General features: G+C 41.7%; 1 protein-coding gene across 2 annotated transcripts in view; it reads right to left on the reverse strand.

Annotated features, from left to right (window-relative positions):
- Positions 1-22,083, reverse strand: part of NRP1 (neuropilin 1) — a 230,756-nt gene that overhangs the window by 102,381 nt on the left and 106,292 nt on the right. For both annotated transcript variants that reach the window (XM_085631861.1, XM_085631860.1), the window contains exons 4-5: positions 20,977-21,158; positions 18,237-18,464 (exon numbers count right to left, since the gene is read on the reverse strand). In XM_085631861.1, the coding sequence (XP_085487987.1) occupies positions 18,237-18,464; positions 20,977-21,158 (410 nt within the window). The remainder of the gene's footprint in view (positions 1-18,236; positions 18,465-20,976; positions 21,159-22,083) is intronic.

Genomic DNA, 22,083 nt, shown 5'->3' on the forward strand with positions numbered 1-22,083 from the left:
TATCCCAGTAAATCAGGTAATTTGTGATCAATGCATGGGAATGTGGAGAATCACCAAAGGATATTTTGCACTGTGCTAAGTAACAGGTGTGTCTGGCACCACAATGTCTGATTACTGATGAATCTGTGATCCAGTGTGTTGAACAGTCTGGTCTTGGACTACATGCATGTCCTATCATACTATATTTGATTGTGTATGACTGTGGTCTTGGTTCATTTTGTGTGCCATTGTGTGCTGTTCTTACTGGGTTGCACTATGGGTCATGTTCTGTTGTCTTTATCTTCCTGAGGTTAATGCAATGAGCACCACTGATTTGGTCAAACATAACATCTGCTATTTATGGTGTACCCAAGTGCAAGACTATTTGGGAAAGCGCTCTATAAAGATCAACTTATTAATAATGGAAGGTATTATAAATATTCCTGTTACAGTTTCATTGGAGTGCCCATATAGCTTTTGTTGAAGTCCTTGACACAGAGCACACTGAAGGTATCGAGAAGCAAAGTAGACATTAGTCCTGATTATAATTTGTACATGTATCTCTCACATACCTACACCTGCAACACTTCCAAGCGCTGCATCCCATAACACCATAACTGCACCTCGGCGGGGTCATCATACATGACATAGTAACACTTGCCATATAGGCTGAAAACAACACTGCATCCTCCCAAGGTATAGCTTAATATCATTGTGGGTAAGAACTACAGAGCCCCACATATGGGTTGTAAGTGCTACCAAATGCTACAATACCATACAATACATTGGCGGGTGGCAACTCTGTTTGGAGTGAGTGAGCAGCTGTAATTACAAGTAGGAGATTGCTAACAGAGGTTACACTTTTGAAGTCAAGGGCAGCAGGACAAGCCTTTCCTCCACTGGTGCTGCCTTACAGGCACTATGTAAACGAAACCGAGGGCCGAAACATGGGAACCCCAGCACTGGTGGCTGTTTCCAGTGTTGGTGGGAGAATGTTGAGCCCCAGGGTCAGTGGAGTCCTTTCGATGTGGGCAAGATGGCAAATGGAGGGATATGTCATTCCTTCACTCCTGCGGTGGTGCAGGAGAAATCAACGCACATTTATTTTTCATTGACGCATCAGGAAGGGATGACGGTATTCTTTAAGAAACAAAACGTATGAAATGCCATTTGATAAAATTATTAAGTTCAGATGTAAAAATGATAAACGATTCTTAGCCTAGAAATAGTGTTTTGTTGAAAACAAAACTTTGTAAAAAATATAAACACCAGAACGCTCTTTAAGATTTGAAAATCCCCTCTTGTTCACCCACATCATTGCTAAACCCTTGCCAAAACCACCTGTGATCTATTTCTGCTCTGCACCACATTCTCTTCCTCACTCACCACGTCTGAGTGAAAGGAGTGACGAGTCGCCAGCCTGTAAACTGACATGACCACTGCAAAAGTTGTGCTTATGCTTTGCAAACTTTGGGCCAAATGTACTAAGCATTTTTATGGTCTCAAGTGCTACAATTTTGGAGTTTAAGCCTCCAAAAATGCTTTTTTGAATGTACAAATCTAATTTTAGGAATTGTTACACTTTTAGGACTTTGACAGAGTCCTAAAGCCGGATTCTGACCCCTTACCAAATTTCTATTTGGAAGGGGGGTTTTAAGAGGTGTCCCTTCTGATTTGGTAGGTACTGTATCAATATATTATGACCCACTGGCAAATGGAATAGGGCTCTTTGGGACCTCTTCCCCTTTCTGAATATTATAAGGAATATTTTGAGGAGCAGGCAGAGGTCCAGTGGACCACTGCCAGCTCTCAAAGAATCACAATTTAATAAATGTTTTCTTTTATACATATACCTGCTTCCTTTAAGAAAAATGGACTGCATTAAAAGTTTACTTTATTGAAAGGGGATCAGAGACATGGTGGTCTGCTGACCCTAGCCTGCCGCAAACCCTGTGATGGCCTGCAATCAGAGTGTGTGGCAATTTGTAATGGACCTCGTTAATATTCGTGAGGTAGGTCAGATTGTGACCCACTCCGAATCAGAATTTTACAAAGTAAGCTATTAGTGAAGTTGAAATGCCAAATCTTAATGTTCATACATAGGTTTTAATATACTGTTTTTCAATTGAAATGCGTGTCTAACAAGCTATTTCAAATCTTTCCTAGTTCAACATTTTCAATTAGCAGCGCTTAAGTAATATGCTTTATCTATTTGTTGTCCTGTCTTCACACATTGAAAATCACAAGTAAAACAACCTACCTGCTTTATGACTTGTAAACACAGTAAATATGTCTTCACTCAAATTAATAAGTAATTCTGTCTTTCAGTATTTAATGTTCTTGCATTAGTGCACCGCTTATTCACATTTGGGATCAACTTTCCTCAATAATATAATGTTAGAAGAAAAATATGGTTTTACTCAGGCTTGTTTGTTAATTCAACACCATTAGCGTTTCTCTTTATTAGATTGATATATTAAGACAATGCCTCCAAAAGTGCCCCTGGAGATATATGTAGTATCTTAAAGAGCTTGTGCCAGGAGCTTTAGGAAGATAGCACAATTAATATAGCCTTCTAGCCCGCTGTCGAGGTCTACATCGGTTGTTAAAGTCCCTGAACCACAGTTATAAACCGGGCTTGTAGGCGTGGGCCTATAACGGGGGAGAGGGCCTTTATTAACCGGTATAGCCTGAGGCAGAAAGGCTAGAAAGCTATTAGAACATTCCACTTACTGAGGATAAAATGTTCTAAATATAAAAAAAGGAGAATCAGCAAGACAAACATTGGAATGTTAAAACAGAACACTTATACCAGCCATTATTAGCCCTGAGCCACTTCATTGTGTTCAATGGAGCTCCCAATGTTCCAATGTTCTAATATAGCCTTAGAGCCCGACCTAGCGGGCTCTACAGGCCGTTAAAGGCCCTATCCAGCGTTAAAGGCCCGAGGCGAAGGGCACAAGAGGGCTCTAAGGCCATTAGAACATTCTTCCCCTAGATGGCAGAATGTTCTAATTGCTCAAAGAGGCAGTTGTTCACAGCAGCAGCATTGGAATGTTGCTCTGCTGGCTTGTGCTGGCCCGTATAAGACCGGAGCCCTTCATTGTATTCAATGGAGTGGTCCACATTCCAATATTCTAATATTTTGTATGAGTCAGAAGATTGGAACAGGAGGATTACACATTCTGGGTACTACCAGGGTACCTTCAATATGCAAGATTCTTAGCTATTAGTGTAAGATGCAGCTGTCAATAAGGCATATTTTTCCGGGGTTGGTTTCCAGAGGGCGTAATTCATTGAGAGATTCCACAGGCACCATTTAGTCTTCTGTGTCTCAGTGATGCAAACACATCAACTTTAACAACAATTTTTATAGCAAATCACACACAGGGCACCATTCCACCAACAAAGCTGCTCCTACACAGAAGTTTATAGAACCATGGCATACTCCATTTATGCCAAAGCTGAGGTTTTGTACGCCGGATGCAGCTGGCATATTTTGCCCTATTGCAAAATACACCACATTTTGTAACAAAGCATTACAATCCTGTACAAGTAAGGAAACATGGTAATCTATACCATTTTTATTTATCAAAAATGTACATTTTTAGTCGTTTGAACAGACTTGTGAAGTCAAATTAAGACAGCTACTGAAATGTAGGAAATAACTTCCAGTGCTCTTAAAATACAGATAGTTAAAGTTGAAGATGGACTAATATCATTTACTATTTTGAGGATATATGCCAACTCTGAGAAGTGAAGAATGGGTTAAATCTGTTCACTGGCAATAATTGTAACCCTAGGGACGGAGACAGTATTTCAGACTCTGAAACAACTGAGGCATTGATTGCGCAAATAGAAGAACATTGTCATAGCGGGAGAGACTTCATGAGTCATGTCTCATAATTTTGATGCTCGCGCTCAAAGTCGTACACATTGCACTTAGCAAAATATGGCACAGAGCATTATTGAACTTCTATGCACAACATGCACGCCATAGCCCACCGAGCTAGTGCAATATTGATCAGAGGAGTAAATAAAGGAGCATTTTAACCCCTTCCCCGCTCATGACGGAACCGTTCCGTCATGAGCCACGGTTGCCGTGTGCTCATGACGGAACGGTTCCGTCATGACACGACCGTTGGCGGCCGCTCCACCTACGCGGCGCTGTTTCCCCGCCTGTGCGGGGGGACAACGCAAATGGGCGGAGTCATGACGGAACCGTTCCGTCATGAGCACAGCTCAACCGTGGCTCATGACGGAGCGGCTCCGTCATGAGCACAGGCCCACCGCGCTGCCCCCCTGCCCCCCCAGCGCTGCAGCGGAATGTCCGCAGCAGCGAAGGGGTTAAATCTAATTCACATATGTAACATTTATTGACAGCACAATGTATGTTTATAGGATATACAAACATTTTATACAAGTATTAGTTCATAAATTAATTCCAAATGCAATAGTTTCTAGAAACAGCTTTTCTAACCCCTGTCTCAACTCATGCACTGTGCCTGTAGCTGCTGGAACTGAGAACCCACCAGAAAAAAAACAAGCACTGGCAAAGGCAGTAGGTCTGGTATTGATCACTAGGCTTTTGGCTTTGTCAAAGATCGCCTAGTTTTGTCATGTTTTTTGCAAACAATGGCAAGTGCTCGTCAATCTAAAAAAAAACTTTTTTAATGGGACTGCACCCTTTTTTAGATAAAGCAAGTTGTTGGAAAATCATGTTAACTTAGGGTTTCCCGTTCCAATTACATTTTTTTAATATCGCAGTGTTTTAACTTTTGTATCAATGGTTTACTTTTTTATCTCTCTTTTTATAAATCTATTATAAAGTGTTTTTCTAATTGTAATGATTTTAAATAATCAAACAATAAATTCTTCAATGGACTGGATAGAAGCAAAAATATTTCTTGTGCTCAAAAAGCATGCATTGAAAAAGCAGCCCTTGCCACTGAATGGAACAACTTTGTGTGTGGATATTCTGCTTGTCAGAGTGCAGAGTGCCACATTGAAGTTAGCCAATGACTGGAGTGAGCGCACCCATTGCCTCGTGCCATATGTTGTGGTGAAAGGAATAAAAATGTAAATGACAAAATAACAGATCAATCAACAAAGAGACCTTGCTGAAAGCAATATACGTTATTATATTATGTATTAATAGACTAACGCCAACCTAACAAACTAAAAGGTTGATTTTTAAAATGAACATAGCTGCAGTAGTTTGTAGAAAACAACCTGAAGCATTTGAATGAATAGTATTAGAGTAAAAATCAGCTTGTTTTACTTCATGAAATGTATAATTGTTTAACTTTTTAAACATGACACGTGGTTCTTATTTTTAATCTATTTTTAACATAGTCCTCTAGATTTAAGTTGTAATTCCTCAAGTGCCTGCTCTCATCAGAGTATTATTGTGTAACATTGGAAAGTGTTCTATCAACCTCTCCAACACTCTCTGTCGCCTGCAATGCAATTGGAAGGAAGAGGGAAGTTAAAAAAAGGAATGGAGAATTTATAGATGGTCGGCACAGCAAAAAGTTAACAAACTGATGAGGCAAATAAGTCTCGCTTTTGAGACCTATTGGCTTTGCCAATGATATTGGCGACCCTGTACAGCACAGGTGAACCAAAATAGTTGTTGCTAAGAGTGTGCAGCATAAAAAAGCTGAAAAAATATGTAGTGATGTGACACACTTATAGTGCATATGTGTCATGATGCAATGTGGATGTCATAATATTTGCACAGCGTCATTCAGCAGGCGCACATAAATGTTAAAGTATGTGTGCATATGTATCACCAGAAATGCGTGCACCTATTAATTGGGGTGGGCACCATTTTCTTTATTTTTTTACTTTACTATGCAAGATGGCGGATGCCACATGGATAGATAAAATATATATGTTACCTAACCAAACATGATTTTTGAAAAGTGGAGTGGTCCAGCAACAAATGTAAGTTGCTAGGTGCTACAAAAAATATTTATACCAAAAGGCTGGTAAACAGACTATGCTACAGAAGCTGGACAAAACAAAAAGAGGAAAGCAAATCATCAAATAAGAAGCAAGCAAATGAGAGTGACGATAAAGCCAACGAACAGTAAGCAGTGAGAAGGCACTGAACCACTGTAAGTTTTTTGTAAACTCCACCAATGGCTTTTGCCCACAGGCAGCTAAAATCTGTCTGATACGCGACACTTAAAATGTTATACAGTTGATGCAAAAGTTACACAAGAAATTCCTCTGTTTGATATCACCATAAGTCTACTTGAGAAAGGTTGTTTTTTTATATATATAGGTTAAGAATGAAGGCAAACTGAGATAAAAACCTCCCGGACAGTGACGATGCACAGGGATCTCTTTGAAAGTGATCATTTCAATCGAAAGCTCATAGGTGATTCTACAATAGAATTCAGTCTACAGAAACACTTCGGACTCTATTGATATAGAGACCTAATAATGACAAAGAAGCCATTTTAGCTATTTCAGCATGCTTTCTTGTTGCCGAAAGGCCAACTTCATCTTCATCAGTGGCAATGCAATCACAAAGGCATGGTCAAGTCCCTGATGATGATGGAAACGTTTTCTTCCTAGCAGTTACGGCAGTGTCTGTGGGTTGGCAATGGCTCCTTGCTGATTCTAGATGTACATTCCACCTCTGGGGTCACTGTGATGAGGTGCTTGAAACATCTTGTACCGGGGTGTCCATCATAGGACCAAGAGGCTGGATCTGATTTTCAGGACTTTTACATAATAATTTCTCATGAAAGTGCAGCTAGACCAAGGCCTTGTTGGGCGCGGCACATCAGCCACGAAGCAGCAGCTGCCCCGTCAGTCCTAGTTAGAGTTTACAGGGCCTCTATGCACTCTAAATCGGGGGACGGGATAGTCACTTTTATTTCGTGGATGCTCCTCATCCACCAAATAAGGTCCAAAGTCCTTTGCTCAAATACACTTATGCCAGAACTAGATTCAGTTAAAACAGTTCAATCAGGGATTTATAGAGCGCACTACTCACCCGTAAGGGTCTCATGGCGCTAAGGGGGCACGGGGTTCGGGCAGCTCCGAGGACACCCGACGAGCCAGGCCTTGAGGTCCCTTCTGAAGGCTTGCAGTGTCGGGCTTCATCTGATGTTGAGAGGGAGCTCGTTCCAGGTCTCGGCCGCGATCTAGAAGGATCTGCCTCCCGTAACCATTTGCAAGAGTTCATGTGGAACTTCCACAGAGGATGTGCCCTATGTGTGCTTTATTGTTTCAATGCTGTAGTTTTTCATGTTAAAAAAATTGCACTCCTGGACTTTGCAATGCATCTGATATGCAAGTAAAGCAGACGACAATATGAAACTGTGCAGGATAATAGCACTACCAGGTTTGCATAGGTCACACATTACTTATACTGTTGCCTTGTGCAGCAGCTGCTTGCTGTTGAGGTTTGGCACCATTAAAGTTTAGACTATAACCATAAAAAGTTGAGCTCAGGGAGATTAATTGAGTTCTTGATTTACTCTGACATTAACATCAATCGCGAGGAATTCCTTTGTGCTCTGCTGTTCAGTAATGTACTCCTCGTATTGACCAGAGCAGGGATGCTATGACTAGCCTGTGGTGTTCGGGGTCTATGTAAACGTCTTTAAATTACGTTTGAGTCTTTACCAGGAAAATCCATAGCGCAGTAAGGCTGCGAGACAGATGTGTGTCTTTCATCATTTCAGCTCCCAGTGAACAGTGATTAGATTCTATTGAACTATTTTCCTCCTAAGTAAATAGGGATCAATGCAATGCTTTAAGTTGTTCTATTTTCCATGAATTCAATTAAAAATCGTTGCCGAAATCCTAATTGCATTTTCGAAACCTCTCTTCAAAAAGCAGGGTTCCGGACTTAACGCCTCGAGGCTGTTCGAGAATGACAGTTGATAGCCGTTCGAGAATGACAGTTGATAGCCGCGAGCAGGAAAAGCAGGACACACCTCTTTATGCGTTTTCCAACTCTAAACCTGGCCGCAGCGACTGAGCTCTCTTTAGGATGAGCACTGCTGATATTCAACAAGGACACCATATTGACTAACTAACCGTAGACCATCCTCTTGCAGTATTACACATGGGCTTGCGACAACAAATTGGTGAAAACAATGCCCAAGACACAGTGGTGGCTCCTCCGCCAAGGCGCAGGAGCATCGCCCTACTGCTCTCAGAGCAGTGGAAAAAGGAAAAATTAACTGATATTAATAACGCTTTTATCATTTTATTTTTCGTACCAGTTACGGGGCTATGTTAGGGCCGGGTGGGCTGGGGTCACAGGGAGGGATAGTTTGTGCACATGACAGTTTGGCCAGCCATCTTGGGCTGGCCAAACAGTTGTGCGCCCTTACCATTTTGGATGGAGAACAGCCCCAAGGCTCCCAGCACTGTCTGAGCGGGCAAACAGGCCGCTTAGACCAATCACAAATCTGCTGTCAAGCTGCGGCGGTAATCAGGTAACTATCATTATTATTTTTGTAATCTATCCTTCCCCCTCCTGTCCCCCATCTCACCCCATCACCCCCATTCCGTAGCAGCCGCCACTGCCAACACATACTGGTTGGTATTACGGAATAGGCGGCACATCCTGTCTCATTATACTAAATACACCAAGGCTCTTGCAGTAACAGCGCATTCATGAGCGGGCGTTCCTCTTGATTTTATGTGGAGCGATGCCACTGAGGAGAGACTTGGCACACTCATGTAAGCACTAGCACTATGATAGAATAATGTGCTGGGAGCACAAGGATATATCAGAGGTTGATAACAATGTTTGCTTTCAAGGTTGGGCCTGGGGCGAGTGATGGTGAGTGTCCCATTCAGTGCACAGCACTTGGTGCAACTTTAGCCCAATTTAAAGGACCTCTGATCACTTCAGAGAGCCATGGAGTGAGAGGGTAGCTGAGATGCACTACTTCTGTGTTAAAATACCCCACCCCAGTCTTTGTGGTGTAGACGAGACAGCACTTCTGCCAATGTACTTCTTGAACTGCAAAGACCAGCTACACATGTTGAATAGACTGGAATTTCATGGGTAAGATGTGCTAGAAGTGCCGCCTTTAGAGCAACACCACAGCCTACTCCCCACACATCCATTATTCACCAAAGCATCAGAATTTGAGAGACAAATCTTCCCGCCCTCTCACACATAGTATAGGAAGCCATGTAGAGCAAGGCAAATCTTCACAACAGTGTAACACATCCTTACACATACCAGCACTCAAGAGATATACAAGACAACATTATCCGGCCCCCTTGCTCCACATGCACATAATCCAATATCAAAGACATATAGTTGGTAACAAGCAATTTCCACAGCAAAGCATCCCACACACAACTGAAAAGTAGAAAACTAAGACATCGCCTTAATTCCCACAAACACAAAAGTGATTTTCTTGTCTTCTCTATTGCAACTAAAGTGTGTGATTAACATAACGAAATAGGCCAGGCACAATCATTTGGGTTTGCATTTGTGCCGTAGTCTGAAGCTATGTGTTCTCTGTCTTAAAGGGTTCGAGTATGTTTGCTTATGAGTTTGTTTCATTATAGTAAATTAATGTAATTTCTCTTCATCAATATGCAGAGGCAGTCTGCTTGCAGTCTAAAGACACAGTGCCTGCAAAGAACTGTGACTGACAAAATGAGCAAGCCTTGGCAAAACCAACAGGTCTTGCCTTTGTGACCTATGGGCATTGCCAATGTTTTTGGCAATGATGTACAGCATTAGTAAAAGGCATACTGCATGCTACACCTACTCAATAATGCAGACACTATTCTATGTTTTTTTATTTGTGAGCCAATATGGTGGATGCCACTTGGCGGGGTAAATAAAAATTTAAAAAAACATTTGTGCTAAAGTGCATTGGTGCAAGTAGTGCAGTCCAGGAGCAAATGGGAGCTGCCAAGTCCTTCAAAATATGTAAACAAAAATCAAAAACTAATAATAAAATGATTTTTAGGGGTGACAGAGCAATAGGGGAGTGAGTCGGGGAAAGAGTCGGGGAAAGAAAAATAGAAATAAAGCAGAGTGGAGGGAGAATTGACAAAGATGGTGGGCAAACACAACAATGGAGGGAGAGTCAACACAACATGGAGGAGATATGGCAACACAGAGCACAGGGATGTGTATTTGGCAGGGGGTCCAGCGCACAAAAGAGAGAGTTGGAAAACACATGCACTTCCATGGAGGGCTTAGCGAAAAAGAAAACTAAGTGAGCAGTGGAAGGATACTGGCCAGCCAGTCAATAGCATGGTACATAGGCTATGTTCCAGGGAAGGGACAAACTTAAGAGGAGGAGGAGGAGGCAAAACCATCAAATGAGAAACAAGGAAGTAAGGCTGCCAAAAAAAGCAAACTACTGAGGCAATGGGCGAGCTCTAAACCCACTGTAGGTTTTTGGGCTAATCCAAACGAGCTAGTTGAAGCTGTCTGGTAGGTCAGAACTAAAAGGTACAATTAAATTGTACTTGAAGGACGACTAGATTTAAAAAATAAAGATTCCATGATGGATGTAAGTCCGAATATGTATGCATTTATGAAAATTGCACTCATTAAGAATAACACTTCATAAAATGTTTTTTTAACAAGAAATAGAAATCAGGATGTTTGTGGTAACAAGTACATGCTCTATCGACCATTTCCAGGAAAAGGGAACTTAATGACATGCGGCCTTCAAACGTCTAACGGTTTTTAGAAAGTGTTGTTTGAATTTTATTAAGTCATTTTTTTCTCTTGCATCACAGCACATCTGTGAGCATGCTGCTTCATTTTAGAAGCTGGCAGCAACAAAGGGAATGTGGGAAATACCTGCCAATCGGTTTTTGATTTCCTGATCCTTAACCCTTTCATGGCGGTATGACTGTCCGGGTAATGCGTGTAAATCAATGCCAATATTTTGCTGCTGCTGTCTAGCTCTCCAATACTCAGTCATCAAATTGAATCAACCTTTACTTTCTAATAAGGGCGACTGCACAACATTTATCAGAGTTATCGAATGTATTTCTTTGGAGGCAAATCAACTTCGAGATGATGTGATGTCTCTGTCTTATAGGGGATACGGTGTCACACTTTTTTCCTGGTTGTAGTTGTCCCACCAACGTCCTGACCTCTACGTGAAGTTTGTGTTTTGAGGGTGTTTGAGGCAGACACATATGATTTGAAACGAAGCGTGCATCACAGGGCGTCATCGTCTAAGCTACAGCTGTACTTTTTGAATGAAATTTCAGAGAAAAGATGCCCAGAAAGAGACCTTCCAACACTGACACCGTCCTAGGAAATGGTCCTGCACATTAAAGAAATATTTATTTGACATACATGGCAGGCTCCTCAGTTTACAGCAACAAAATATTGTAGAGAGTTTTTGTTTCTTCATGGTAAGTCGATTTATAACATTTCATACAGGGAATTCGTTGGTACTTGGGGTACAGCTGCAACCCTAAAAAAGTATATCACACCCCACCTGGGGACCCTTCAGGGTGTTTATTCAGAGGGTAGATGTGGTCTAGAGAGTAAGCAATGTAGTGGATTTGGTTTTGATGTTTTGTTAGTTAAGATTGGAGTCGAACTGAATTCAGGATGAACCACGTTGATTTCTCCTGTGCTCTTTGCATGCCACTTTGACTGAACATTTTGAATAGGTGAAGGAGTTTAACACTTGGTCAACCATCCGTGATACAGTTAAAAATAGACTGAGATAAGTGAACTTTTACTCTCTGTCTAATGCCATGGAAACCCATAGAATGTAGTTAAGGTCTTCTCTTGAAATGTATTTGTCATACTTTACTGGTTTTCTCAAATTTAAGCTTGCCTCATAAAGCAGCAGGGACATCCTGCATGTGTTCATCTTATAGAATTAAAAATAGCAAGATGACTGTGTCTTCTTCTTGAAGTTGGCGACTTCTCTTCTTTTATCGTTGCCTAATTTCTTCCTCCATCTGTTTCATACTTACCACATTCTGCCACATATATATGACCATCTAATTATGGAAAGAATTTTTTAGAGATGTCTACATTTAAAATCTGCCGGCGTTTGAGGAATGGTAACTGGAATCCTAAAGTGAGATGCTTGAGAAGGGCTGGACTGGGAACGCAAACCGACCCTGGCAATTGAGTCGGAAAGGCCGGGAGGGGGGCGGGGGCTTGCGCATGGGAAACAGTGCCGCTGCTTTTGTTACAGAGGGACGATATTGCAGCTATGCTGCAAAACTGTCTCCCGGTAACAAAAACAGCACCCCAGAGGACCAAAACTGGCCTCCACCCTGGCGGCCCACTGGGGAAATGGCCAGTGATCGCTACAGCCAGTCTGGCCCTGTGCTTGGGTGTTAAGGAGAGGAGGAAGCTTGTTTCACCCTTTTCTTGTAATCTCCTTCCTCTGTCATGGCCCTGCTCTCTCAGAGGCCAGTGGAAATGTCACTGGGCTGACATTCAGTAAGCAGTGAATACAAAACCGGGGGAGGAGCGTCCAAGGGAAGTTTTTTTAAGACCAGCACGGATAATTTACCTAATACAACAATTGAAAACACCTAGTTATCCGCAGGTCTAGCAGGCTTAGAAAAGCACTAAAGGTATAGAACATAAGCAAAGGCTCTCAATCATACATGGGGGAGCCTTTAACCCCTTCAGCGCTGCGCGGATTCCCCCGCGGTGCTGAAGGGTTCGAGCGCGGGCGGGGCCATGACGGAACGGTTCCGTCATGAGCACAGCTCAACCGATGCTCATGACGGAACCGTTCCGTCATGAGCCTGGAAGGGGTTAATGAGGACGGAATCCCATCACCCACCGCCGGAGTAGCATGCTTCATCATGGGGGATTTCTCCTCTTGGCTGAGACACCTAGTGCGGCCAAGGGCTACAACCCCTTCACTGCGAGGGAGGAGATCAGGGATGTTTTTAGATACTACTCTTGTATAGGATCTACTAAAATCCAACAGATGTAAAGCACTAAGATCACTTGGGTGAAGGGTGCAGTGCAAAGGGGTGATACGTGTTGTAAAACTAACTACTAAGAGAAAAAAGGCTTTATTAGTTAACTCTTGGGGTCAGGGGTAAAAACAGTGCATGTGCAGTTTGGAAATATTAACTGCATCTGTCCAGTAAACAGGTGTACATGTTTCGGCCTATGAAGTGAAAAAATAAAGAGTGTACTTTGAAACAAACACAACCTACAACACCAGTACAACACCAGTAGTCTCACCTTAGGTAGATTACGATATACTGGTGATAGCCGTAGATAACAAGTAAGACGCCTCACCTCACCTGGCAACAGCTCAGGACGGGAGGCACTGCTCTATCCGGGCTGGGCCCGTGGTTTATGAACATTTTCTGGTACATTGTAATGACTTTCCGAGACACCAAACAAGACCATGCCCACCTTCAAAACAAGTGGGAGGTTCAGCGCCATCTCTAACTTCATTCCCACATCTTTCCAATATTTGTCTGTGATAGGGCATTCATAAATTATGCATGTGAATGTTTCCCCTCACCTACTACCTCTCAAAATTATATCTCTTTGCTTTTCTATACTTTTTAAGCAGCACCCAAGAGTAATAATCTCTTTGAAGGAAGTTAAGGAGTCTCAGCCAAAAGCTCGATCTGATCAATACCGACCATGGGAACATCAGAGCTTACTTCCAATCTACTAACTCAATTGGCCTAAAGCCTAAACACTCTTCTCATCCCCCCTGGAGGGTCATCAAATATGTGTGTCCTGTAGATCCAGTCTTCTAGCTGTTCGAGTTCAAGGGGGGAGTCCTCAAGGGCCTTTACGAGTCATCTAATGAGTATTTTAGTGTTCTGCAAATCATATTCTTCTTTGACTAGTGGGTATGGAAACATGCTCTCCTTTCTCCATATGTCTCCCAATGTCGTTATTCCAATGGTATTCCACATTCTCAACCCCACCAAGGATGCTTCTTTTAATCTGGTCCCCACCCATAGTGACGTTTTATGTGCCAATTTCCCTTTCCGCTCTGTTTCCTTGCTTAGTTTCATCCAGATTTCATCGGTCTGTAATGTCAGGTAAGGCATGTGTCTAATTCTCACCATAAAGCAAATGCAGGTATCCCTGCTTGCTGAGTGCATGCATATCCACTCGAAATGTCAGTTTATTCTGAGGCTTAAATGCCCAGTCATTTGCAATTACCTATTGTGTGGACTCAAAGTATTACATAACATTAAGAATTGCAATTCCCTCTCGCTTATACTGATTTTTGGATTGTCCTCAGAGCTATCGTGGGAATTCCCCCATTCCAAAGCAGTGTTCTCAACTCATCATCAAACCACTAGAAAACATTTTAGGTACACTATATGGTGTGCTACGTAGTGTATAAAAAAATCTTTAAGGGGAGGATCATTTTAAACAACGCTGCTCTTCCTAATAAGAATAGAAGCAATTTCAGCCAGTGTGCTACTGTTCTCTGCAGTTCTCGTTCTAATGGCTATGGGTTACTAAAGAAAATTTCTTATTTTCTATCATGTCCAGATTCTCAAGTATTTAGAATGTTTCATCTTAGTTCCAAGTGGCGCCTGTCATCAACATGAGCTATGTGTAAACTTTGCTCACCCCGTAATAGACTTTACACTGCAGACAGACTTATTCTATGCACCAGCCAAACACTCGTTTCATACCACTCCTAGCATGTTACTTTCTGGTTTTCCTCTATATCTGTCTGTAGTAAACTGAGATTCAAATGTAACCAGTTGCTTTTGCTTACTGAGCAGATGTATCCAGTCCCAGATCATGTTAAGTTTCAAAAGCACAAAACAGAAAAAAAAGCAAACCTCCCGTCGTTTTTTCCATCACAAACATTCTTCCATAAATAGTAGCCCTTTCGATATTCGAATACTAATTCATATTTGTGTTGAGTTTCCAGCCTCCTCGTCTCTTCTTCCTCTTTCATCTATAATATACTCATATGAGATTTTTTATACCTGATTGGCAAGCTTGATGTCTCTTCTCTGCTTCTCCTAGGTACACCATGCATATTTTATTCCTTAAAGCTCCCAGCGCCCACCATATGAAATTCGCTGGTCTACATAAGTCTCTCACTCCCTTGCTCTCCTCTGCTTAAAAAACTTCTTGCTGAATTAATTGCATATATTAATAAACTTCAGAAATATGCACAATTTCTGTAATGACATCTATATAGCTTTGGATAAGAACTGAAAATGAAGTATGCAAATTTATAAACAGATACATGAACAAAAACCTAACAAATAAATTTTAAAAAAATATTAACCCCTTCTCTTTCCAGGGGAGGGAGCACTTCTTGGTATTTTGGCCAACATTACTTTTTTAGGGAGAAGAGTATAATGTGCTGGGTTTCAATAGCGCCTGTAGAGCTCACCCAGCTCTCCTACTGACTTTGAGGCCTGTGAGCCTGTGCTGCTATTAATCCAGCATGAATGGCCATAGGTTAAAGTCTACACTGCCCTAGCAGGTAAACAGGACGTGATAAAAACTGGAAAGCACGTGTTATTATTCATACACCAAAAGCTAACTCTACCAAGTTAGTCTGGAATGTAGTTCCTGAAGACCTTCCAATATATACAAAACCTTGGGAGTTTAATGGTGAATGGTGGCTAAGAGGATTAAATGGACTCTGTTAAGTCTCTGTTTACAAAGAGTTTTATTTCGCTGCCCATAAGCCTAACCTCTCTTGTGTCTCAAAATAGTTACAAGTTTCTGGATCAACTCCAAAGACTGCACCTCACAACAGGCCAGAAGCACCTATGGGGTCATTTATTTAAAAGAAAACTAGCGAGTATTCGCTGCAAAAAGAACTGTCAGTGATGCAATGTTTAAAATCAGCTCAATCAGCCCAACCACTGGTTTTGAATATGCACAGTTGGTATGGTCATGTAATAAAAAACAGGAACATACTGATCGGGCATCATAGAAAGAGAGTGAGGTCTAAATGAATCAGCAATATGTTTTCAATTATTGATTTTTTTGCAGTTAAAAGTGATATTCGTTTAACAATCTGTGCAATAACAAACACAAGATGTAGAAGCCAATTTTTCAGAAGAAAGTGGAATTTCGGCTTTTGATCCCAATTACTTCAAGGCCCGCGTTGTTGTCTGTGGCATTCAATTTTCTTAATGCCGGGCAGTAAAAACTGAGAGGCAACTGACAGATGTCTTTCCACAGCCTACTTTAAATGGTTTAAATCAGATCAAAACCATTACTTTTTAACGAGTGCAGGGTTCTGGTGTAATGCCAGTGACGAGATCTGCAAGAAATCAAGGAACTCCTTCATTTCATAGTTCCCTATTACATTCACCTCATTTAAATACAGCCTGAGTGATCCACACAATATCCTGCACATCTATTTTTCATTTAGGTGTACAAAAGTATCATCCTTGAGTGAAAATTGCAGATCCTGCTGGTAGAGTCAGGAACCGAGGCCAAAATTATCTGCAGATGGCAATTGAATCCACACAAAATATGTCAGTAAACATTTTCTGGGTTTAGGTTAGGGAATGGGAACAGGGCTAGACAGAAGAAAGGCACAGCAAGCTGGCCACTAGTGAAATTGTGACTCCTCATAACTTTTCTAATGGATTGATTGAATAAAAGAATGGATTTCAGATCTTTATCTGCAAATGTATTGTCCACCATGCAATTCCATCCGCTGCTCTTCCTCTCAGGGGGCACGGAAAGAGAGGAATTCTCTTGCAGCACATCTGCACATAATATCTGATCATTTCCTTGTTTGTCGGGCCTTTACAACCAGGCTCCTCTTCTGTTTCTTGGCAAGTATGTCAGTGGTAGATTAGCCCTCACCAACATGGAAAACCCGCTGAGGTCACTCCTGTGCAATAGCAACATTCTTTCATTCAGTTATTCATTATTATACTCACATTGAGCATTTGCATTGAGTGCATAAATGCTGGAGTGTCTTATTCTGAGTAAAACATTGCTAACACTCCTATATTTACAGGGAGAAAGGGATGTCAGTGTTTAGCAACGCGCCAAATTCACACTATGAGTAGGAACTTTGTGAATTGTTGCCTTACATCTACAGTTATCATAAAGTTACTACATTAATCCCAGGCTGCATCTTGATGGCTACAAAAGCCAAATATTTCCAAACTACGTTTAAAATTGGTGTGTCTTCTGTCACCAGAAACCCCAAAAGTTTATGAGTAGGGTTGAGTTTCACTCTTTTTCTTCATCCACAATGAAAATATTGAGGCCAATTTAGAATAGCACTTATGAGCAGCTGAGTAGTACTCCTGCAGTACTCCTGTAGTACTCCTTAAAGTACTCATAAATGCAGTTTGGGATTGGCCCGTCTGCGAATGTGAACATTTTAGAGGCAACTCATGCCGGCTGAAACAAGCAACACTTTTACATCATTCGTCCATCTCCTCATGAATCTGCAGTTCATACCACACAAACCCAGTCATCATTCACACTGGAATCACGTGCACCGAGCTGCCTTTTGTTTAATTCCTTAGCTACTGGGTGTTTGCGTATTCCTGCACCAGTGCATCAGTTACAGTGGTCCAAAGCTTTTCTTATGAGCCTGCTGACGAAGTTGCCAGATACAGGGTTGTCAAATATCACGGCTGCATAGACTCGATTCCATCTTGTGTGTCTTTCTTTTAACCAACCTAATCTTCCTGTATTTTCATCTCATGCTTGCGTATTATTTATTCTCCCCCTTCTCTATTTGTAGCCATTTTCTTGTGCTTACTCCCTCCTTGTTCTGTGTCAAAGTCAAATGATGAAAAATAATTCATGGTCCCTAAAAATGAGTGCAGGTAACCAAATATGAAACCATCTGAACAAGATAAGCACTACCAGAGAGTTTTTCACAAAGCGCTACCTGCATAATTTGTCTTTTTAACAGCATAATTTAGATAATCTTGCCACATCATTTTGATACATTTGCAGCATAGTCCTAGTCATTATGATGATGAAACCCGCATTTCGCAAGGCACTGTGAAACATTAGCCATAATTCACAGTTCCCTGTAAACATGGGTTTTTATACCACTGCATTTTGTGCAATAAAAGCACCCAAATATGTTATATGTACTCATCTATTTACACGTGCACACATATACATATATATGGACATTTCTTTGTAACACTTGTGTTTGACGTTAAAATAATAAAGGGATTAATGAATTAGTGTATTGACGTTGTAACTTGATTAAACACTGCTATGTTCATACTTTTAGGAAAACTCTTCTGATTTCAATTAGGTGAAAGCCATTTTCCAGACACTTGTCTCTTACCATCAGGCAATCCATCCCAGATTTCCAACCGGTCATAGCGGCAGTACACTCCTCGGGGAGGATTGGTGTCCGGTTCCACGTCAAAGCTTTCAAACTCCAGTATAATTTCTGCCATTTTGGGAGCAAAAATAATGTACGTGCATTCCAGGTTATTCGGATACTTCTCGGGGAACCTGGGGGACTTGATCACTCCATTCGGCGCCGTGAAGTTTCTGGAACATTCCGACACTGGGGGACAAAGGGATAAGGTTAGGCCTCACTGTGTGACAAGTCCAATTTGCTACCAACACAGCACATTATTAAGCAGTGCGCGGCTCCCTTCCTACACCTGTCATTACGGTGATCTCTTCTGCCCCGCGCGCTCACTCAGCACTTGCGCCTGGCCGTCTCGAGCCAACTGCGAAAAGCAATGTCCCTTCCAGGCCTTTGTGTTCATTCCTACAGAGCGCTGGAAAAAAAAATGCCTGCCTGCTGTGAGACAGATGACAAATATGAAGGCCTGAGGGAACGGTAAAAACATAAGTTGTAGAAATCCTGACAGGGCCCCAGAGAAGTAATTATAGCTCCTCTTAAAGTTAAATCTTTAAATCCAGCGGTTGACAGCTATGAAACGGGGCAGGATATTTACACGAATTGGCGTGCCTTGTTCCAACCCAGCGGAGGGGAGCCGCGGTTTTAGGTTGCGCGCGCGCAGTGGCTTGGCGAGCTCGCCAGATGTGACCTGTGCCTCGTGACGAGAGTAATGGGAGAGGCTGGTACGTGCGGCCCGCGCCCCGGGGTCGCTCGAGCGCGGTGTTGACACAGGTGCAACCATAAAGTGTTGCAGGGGGGGGGGGGGGCATGATGAACTGCGTATGTGTAGGCCAGGCATATTGTTAAAAGTCACCCGATATCAATGTTGACATACGGAACTTATTTAATGTAGCACATAAAACACCAATTAGCGTTTTTTGTGGAAGCTGTCACCTGGTCAAGAACATATGAAATTGTACCGATTGCCTTAATGACGATAATTGTGCGTACAGTTTGTGGAGATTCCGCAACAGTTGTCAACATATTTTAGGATTTCGGCCAAATGAACAGCAATAGTCCATCCTGATGGTGGGCGGGACAGAGGGCGGTGCTTGTTTTCATGCAGCCCCCTCTGTGGTGCGGTTATTATTAGCCGCCATTTAACTAGGCCGTGTGATGGTTCCCAAGAGAGCAGCAGCTAGAAACACGGGATGAATGAAGCCTGGCGTTTAATTAAGGTAATACCAGGCAAGGCGACGTAGGGCGCAACCAACATGGGTCATCCAGTTGCCCCAAAAATAATGAAGTATTGTCCTATTTGGAAGGGGAAAGGTGAGGTGAACTGCCACAATGTTCGCTACCAAGATATGATGGTCTCTACAAGCCATGAGTTCGAAACCCAGCAAGTCTCACTCAACCTTCTTTCCTACTATGGTCAGTAAACAAAATACCATTAAATTGAGTAATATTAAGAATAGCTTTTATTTACAGTGCTTATAAGTTGCAGAAGTGCAGTATAAAGCGCTAAATAAAAATAAGTTATTGAAATTAATTGCCTTACATTTAAAAGAAGCAGCATTAAATCACATTCATTCATCACGGTCCTCCATAATAAAGGCTAACATTCAATAAGTCCCACTGTTTTACCGGGGCTTAGGAATTTGAGTCCAAAGGGCCAGTGGTCATTTTCATAGGTACATTACCTTTACTTCGCTTTTTCTCTATATATGATACTATTGTTAAAAGGTTCAAAGATGCGTCAACATAAACAGGCAAAATAACTAGAAACATCTAAACTAATTTATTAGTTATTGAGACAAATATATATTTTTTAACACGTTTAGGACCAACCTCTGCCCTCTGGGAGCAGCATATATCCCTCTGCACTGCATTGTTGCTGAGTAATGGCATTTTTCTCTTGTCAGAGGTCATCTGTGGTAACCTCTGCCCATTGAAGAACATGCCAGCCGGCAGACGGTATTCAGATTCAACCACTCCTTTCTCCCAGCTCAGTACTTAGCACTGCACGTGCACATAGGGAGTTTATCTGTATCATGTATTCTGTAGTTAAGATAGATGCTTTGTTTTTCATCCAAGACGGCCTCCATGTAGGACCATAACCCGGACAGGAGGATACTAGGTGGCTGCTGAAAGCTACACGAGGAGGTGGCTGGGGGGTTGGGGTGGGGGGCGGATCAGTGCAGTGGCACCAGATAGGCCCTAGGTGTAAATGTGTCCCGGTGAAATGGGAGTTACAGTCAAAACAGCACTTTACCAGTGTAAGCAAACACCCTTTCTTTGCCACCATTTGAAAAATCTGACATTGATATTATACAAATATTTTTTAAAGGTTTGTATTATTTGAAAAAAACAAGACAACTTAAAACACTTGGTGAATGATTATCTAGTAGACAATTTATACATAGTGTTATGAAATAACCTTGTGACTAACAACTTTTTTTTATCATGTCATTCTCCAAAAAGCACAACCCTATAGCATTGGAACTCACATATCTTCTCCAAATCAAATTATTTAGCAACAAGCTATTTCAAATTGTGGTGTTGTCACCTTGCACCTTTTTATTTTAATACAACCATTCCCTGTGATATAATTTCACCCATTTAAAAAAATCATTAAGACCCTTTATCTGCTCTTATCCTGCTTACCAACGTGTTCTGGTTGGGTGATTGGACTAGAAGGCATCTCAAATTGAACATTACCACTGACCTGTTTTGTAGATTTCATAGCGGATGGAGAACCCAGCTCCAGGAGTTTCATAATCGGAGACAAATGTGATGAACATGGAGGGTCCAGAGGAAACTAGCTGAGAGGGAGCAATCTTCCCACAGAACTTCCCCAAAAGCCTGCCATTGGCATTTTCTCCATCGATTATATCCACGTAGTCATACCTGGTGGAACAAGAGAAGAGGAAGGTTTTAGCACAGAAGCTATTGCTACTTATTGCAATTTCAGCTGAATAGGTCACTTTATAGTCCATTTCATTAGTGCAGAATAGACCAGAAAAAAAGTCTTTCAATAGACCTCACAAGCGAGCTCCCGCTGTTAATTTACTTAGAGGGCGATTTTACCAGCTGGCCAAGTGGATGCACTTTCGTTATGCTGACCACTTAGGCTGATTTGTGGCAGCAACGAAAAGGACAGTGGGAGGTCTAGAGATTTGAAACTACAGGGTCTTGACAGAAAGTGCAAGGTAAAAACAGGCTGCATGCTGAAATTCACTAGAACATTTTATGCAGGAAAGCGTTCAAAGCAGATGCGTCCATTACAATTATACAGTCTTATAGCACCAGTGACATAAAGCCAAAATGTGTGTAGTTAAGGCAAAATGCTTCTTGCTGATATGCTATTAGAGAGTGAAGCATGCTCCTGAGTGAGATCTCATCATCAATCAGACGGTATCACCCAATCTACCGTGAAAATTGTGATTACTTCATTGGTCATTGACTTAGAATCTCGTATGAGTAAATGTTTAGCATGCATTGGCAAAGTCCGTAGGTCCGACTAGCATTTTCAGTCTTAATAAAAAGATTTACAAAACTGTTGCTGTGAAAAAAGATCAAACAATGTTTGTTTTCTGTATACAATCTATGATTTAAAGAATGTAATATGAGATTATTTGCTGTATCATTTGCTTCTGAGATGTAAAACAGTACCCCATGCATTGTATTGCAAGCTCTCCATGGGAGGAAGAATTTAGCACCAAAGAATCCTCAGCAGAGGTGGGAGATAGTATTCCGGATAGAGCGCAAGCTCACTATATGCATAAATTAAGGCACTGGTAACAAAAGATCTTGCAGACAGGTGCTCTGTCCA

This window comes from Triturus cristatus, chromosome 10 (genome assembly GCF_964204655.1).
Source record: "Triturus cristatus chromosome 10, aTriCri1.1, whole genome shotgun sequence".
Classification (NCBI taxonomy): Eukaryota; Metazoa; Chordata; class Amphibia; order Caudata; family Salamandridae; genus Triturus; species Triturus cristatus.